Source organism: Octopus bimaculoides, chromosome 5, assembly GCF_001194135.2.
Source record: "Octopus bimaculoides isolate UCB-OBI-ISO-001 chromosome 5, ASM119413v2, whole genome shotgun sequence".
Lineage (NCBI taxonomy): Eukaryota > Metazoa > Mollusca > Cephalopoda > Octopoda > Octopodidae > Octopus > Octopus bimaculoides.
Genome location: NC_068985.1, coordinates 42,496,531 through 42,501,353, shown reverse-complemented (window position 1 = coordinate 42,501,353; position 4,823 = coordinate 42,496,531). Strand labels below are relative to the sequence as shown.

Genomic DNA, 4,823 nt, shown 5'->3' with positions numbered 1-4,823 from the left:
TAATTATATTTCGTTTTTGTTAACAAGTACAACTACCACACTAACGACAACAACAACAACAAATCCACTTTGCAACAATAAAAGAAAAAAACATCAAAGATTTTTTAGTAACCACCTTCACCCCTTGCTTGTTTCTTCCTTTTTTTGACAATTCATTAATGAAATTTTTAGTACTACAGACCTGCTTAAACGCACACACACATTTACACGCGCGGTTGTCACAATTTCTCTCTCTCTCTCTCTCTCTCGTGACTGCTTACTGCCACCACCAATTACCATCACAGCATCTAAACAGGATCTTTAGAATGGAAGTGGAAGTGAAGTGGAGGGGTTTGGGAGATAGCTTTTTCAAGTGGTGGATTTTCCACTTTTAAAAATACCAGTACCTACCTATAAAACAGCGTGCAGCTAAATAGCTCGAAACAGTTCCAAAAGATTACTGAAAGTATTCAGATTGTGAAACACGCTTGTAATAATTTCTGTCTCTTACTAACAAGAACTTTTACTACCACTATTAGGACTATGAAATCAATGATGACAGTAAACGACAGAGTTCAACACCCAGACAGTAGTACTGATTCCAGAATAGCCAGCAGCCCCGACTTAAACACGGAAAAGGAATTTTATTCCTCCTCCAATTATTATATGAAATTTCTCATGTACATAATTCTCTGTTTATTGATACTAAAACTGTTAAAGAAGCAAGCGATCATACGGAGAAGTTTATTTATAAAATTTATATTACTAGCCATCGTTTATTGTATGACTGTCAGCTCGTCTACACAGTCTTATCACTTAGACTTCATCGTGTTGGCTATATCTATCCTGGTCGTTCATCGCAACACCCCTACGCAGAAATTGCCGGTAAACAACAAAGCTGTTTTCATCACCGGTGAGTTTTATTATATATTTCTTCCTCCTCTTTTTCCGAATCCACACCACTGTAATCTCTTCATCTGCTCCATTTTTTTCTCCTTTCAATTCTTTATTTAATGTTAATTTTTTCTTTTGTTAATAAGATGAGTGTGCTATCAATTTTCTGTTCTTCGAAGCTAATTCTCTTCACTATCTGCACAAAGTATGACATAGGTGGGTTTTGGAAGTCACTTCGTGGAAAGGAAAAGTGTATGAAGTGTATGTGGGAGGGGGAGACGACTGGGGCAAGATTATAAAAAATGAACAGAAATTCGATGACACAAAACAATTGTTTCTTTCCTACGTGCTATCAAAATTCAAGGGAGATCTATTCCAAACTTTGCTGATTAATGCATAAATCTATCTTTTATTACTTCCATACCTTGTAATAAAGATTAAAAGTTCCTAACTCAAAATTTACTAGGTTTGTAATTGAGTGTCAGATATTTTAAACTGATATAGTTGTTTGTTAATACTGTTTGGTAGTGATGTTTGATATTGTTTACTTATGCTGCTTGATTGTGATTATTTGATACTTTACCTTTACTGCATAGGCCGTCAGAGAACAAGTAGTGTTTACAGTTTTGTCGCTACAAACCGAATATTTATTTCTTGTACAAATTACAAAGTAATTATTATGTACAGAGTTAACTGTGGAATGCATAAACTAATCAACTTCATTAGTTAGTTAAGGTTACTTGGTCTAACATTTCAGATATTTAACTGCTTCTGGTTTAAGTACAGAATGACTTCACTTGAATCAATGACTTCAAAGTTAATTTTTTTTTTTTTTGTTACTCCCAACAGGTTGTGATCGAGGATTTGGGCATGCTTTAGCTATCAAATTAGATCAGCTTGGATTTAAAGTATTTGCTGGTTGCCTTGATAAAAGTGGTGATGGTGCTGCAGAACTAAAGGAGAAGTGTTCAAATTTATTACACATCCTCCAACTTGATGTGTCAGACCAGAGTGAAATCGACAGTGCTTTTAAGACAGTCACAGATAACTTAGAAAATTACAGTAAGTTGATATTTATATTTTTTCTTTACTTTTTTAAAGAATTTCTTTCCTCTGGAATTTTTTAATAGTTAATTTATCATTTCAATTTAAACAATTCAACATTCTAAGACCAATTTTTTAAATTTATTGTTCACTTTTTCAGTTCTTTGGGGATTGGTCAACAATGCTGGAATATGTTATATTGGAAATTCTGAGATAATTTCAACAACTGACTCACTTAAACTAATGGATGTCAACTTTCGAGGGCCATTCCTGTTGTGCCGCAAATTCTTACCTTTACTCCGCAGAAGTCAAGGTCGGATTGTAAATGTATCAAGTAATGCTGGTTTAGCTCCAGTAGCTTTGATGGGTGCCTACTGTTGCTCAAAATCTGCTCTCTTCATGCTGTCAGAAGTTCTCCGTGCTGAGAACGAACGATGGGGAGTGAAGGTGTCCACAATTGTGCCCAGTGGTTATAAGACAGGTAAGCAACAATTATTATTTTCTAAATGGGCAGGGGAAAGTATTTGAAAGTATTATCTTAATTGCATGCTTGGAAAATTCTAAATCATTTAAGTGGTTTGGCAAAAGGGGCCGATAAAATAAGTACTAGGCTTACAAAGAATAAGTCCTGGGGTCGGCTTGCTTGACTAAAGGCGGTGCTCCAGCATAGCCACAGTCAAATGACTGAAACAAATAAAAGAATCCAAATATTTAATATATACATGGAAAAGTTAAATCAATTTGATAATTATAAAAATAGATTAATAAATATCACTAAAATTATAACGCTTTCCTAATAACTAAATCTATCTATCTGTCTGTCTGTCTGTCTATCTATATATTCATTTATTTATTTATTTGACTGCAAAATCAATAATGTTTAAATATTCTTTCTCAACAGGAATAATTGCGTATGACAAAATAAAGATGGCTGAGAAATGGTGGGCAGAAGCACCAACTCTTATCAAAGAAGACTTTGGAGAGGAGGCATTTGTTGCCAGACCAAAAGCAGGAGGTGTGTAATTTAATCAGATTACATTTTCTATGGCATTCATTAAATTTAGATGTCTTAGTTGGAACTGAACATACATAGACACACACACATGCACACACACACACACACACACACACACTGTATGTATATGTATATATGCATATATATAATATTATATATTTGCAAATGTATATATAATTGAATTTTTTGATAATTATTTGAGATGTGTTTTGAAGGCAAAGTCTAATGTAATCCTTTCTCTACTTCCAGATTCTGATGAAATGCTATCAGCTGATATTTCACCTGTCATTAATGCTATGATTGATGGACTTCTCTCACAAAATCCTCAATTTGTCTATTACAAAGGATTCCTTTCGCGTCTCATTCCATTTTGTTATATGCATTTGCCAACCATCCTTAGACAACCTGTGATGCATGTCTTGGCTGACTGGTTTGAATTCCAACACAAGTGGTTACAAGAAGAATAAAAAATTGGAAAGAAAATAGGTTTCTAATACATAAATGTATTTTTACAAGAAAAACCATTTACAAACAAAGCAGTTTTCCTGAACTGAAAACGGTTGTGTAAGGGATTCCTTCGAACTTATTTGTAATTGGCATTTTTGTAAAACATGTCTGTTCTGCTCCGTGACATTAGAACATTTTTTTGATGAACATCTTATGTTTGTGGTCACATGCTGAAGAATTTTGAGGAAATCTCATCTAGGTTTTAAGAAGTGCTTTCCTATAATCCAAGAGTAGATATTTGTGTACATTATTCTTTTTTTTTATCTTGCTCTGACAAGTATTCTATTTATTTATTTATTTATTTTTTTCTCAAAGTCAGAAATATACATATACACATATCTGCTGTAATAGGGATGGAATTTTGACATTTTTGGAGATTTTTACACTGATAAAGAAAAATCAAAACACATTTTAATAAATGTCCAAAAATATAACTTGTTGTCATGCAGCCTTATTTAGGCAGCTTTTATTTAACAAAACATTGTTGAATAAAGAATGTTAGAATGTATTATTTTACCTTGTTTGGAAGAGAAGTAATCGAAACTATCTACAACAAGCCATGTTTTAAGTTCATCTGCCTAATGGCAGTTGGACTGTTTATTAAGTTTGAACATTCGTTGAAGTATACTGACATGTAAATTGAGTTACATTTAGTCATACATACACACACACACACACACACACACACATATATATATATGCATATGTATATTTGTATTTACTTATATTATTTATATGCATATGTATGTTGGCATATTATATATTTTTATATAAAAATTTATTCCATTATGTTGTTTGTCATCTACTGTATTCAAACTATGTTATATACTTTTTATATAACCATAGTACATATATAAATATACATATATATGTATGCATGTGCATATATGTACATATATATGCATGTATGTGTGTGTATATATATATATATAATGTGTATATAATTGTGTGTGTGTATGTATATATATATATATATATATATATATATATATATAATGTACATATATATAATGTATCATAACATAATCTTAATTACAAAGATATATCTTTATATTTATAACCCATATTTATAATTTTGTTATCAGATAAGTAACATTTAACAGATTTTTATAAAACAGCTACTTAGTGAAGAAAACAATTTCAATACAACAAGAGATCACATTTCAATAGTTTAATTATTATAATTAATAGTTCCTTTCCCCACAATTTATCTAGAAAAATATTAAATATAAATATTGATAATGGTAAAGTTTTGAGCAAATATATCCACTACCCATGTGCAAAGGGTTAAGTGTCTCCTATGCTCTCTCTCTCTCTCTCTCTCTCTTTCTCTCTCTCTCTCTCTCTCTCTCCCTCTCTCTCTCTCTCTCTCTCTCTCTCTCTC

The 4,823-nt window shown here is 32.0% G+C and overlaps 1 protein-coding gene across 1 annotated transcript; it reads left to right on the top strand.

Annotated features, from left to right (window-relative positions):
- Positions 1 to 339: 339 nt before the first annotated feature.
- On the top strand, positions 340 to 4,228 carry LOC106879333 (estradiol 17-beta-dehydrogenase 2). Its single transcript, XM_014928842.2, has 5 exons — positions 340 to 892; positions 1,723 to 1,935; positions 2,078 to 2,398; positions 2,819 to 2,932; positions 3,182 to 4,228. The coding sequence occupies exons 1-5, from the start codon at positions 523 to 525 to the stop codon at positions 3,397 to 3,399; spliced, it is 1,236 nt and encodes a 411-aa protein (XP_014784328.1). The 5' UTR covers positions 340 to 522; the 3' UTR covers positions 3,400 to 4,228.
- The last annotated feature ends 595 nt before the right edge of the window (positions 4,229 to 4,823 follow it).

Bases quoted from the DNA above. Each gene is read 5' to 3' on its own strand.
- LOC106879333 (XM_014928842.2), top strand. From the start codon at position 523: ATGAAATCAATGATGACAGTAAACGACAGAGTTCAACACCCAGACAGT. The intron at 893-1,722 runs GTGAGTTTTATT...TACTCCCAACAG, and splicing joins CAAAGCTGTTTTCATCACCG to GTTGTGATCGAGGATTTGGG. The intron at 2,399-2,818 runs GTAAGCAACAAT...CTTTCTCAACAG, and splicing joins GCCCAGTGGTTATAAGACAG to GAATAATTGCGTATGACAAA.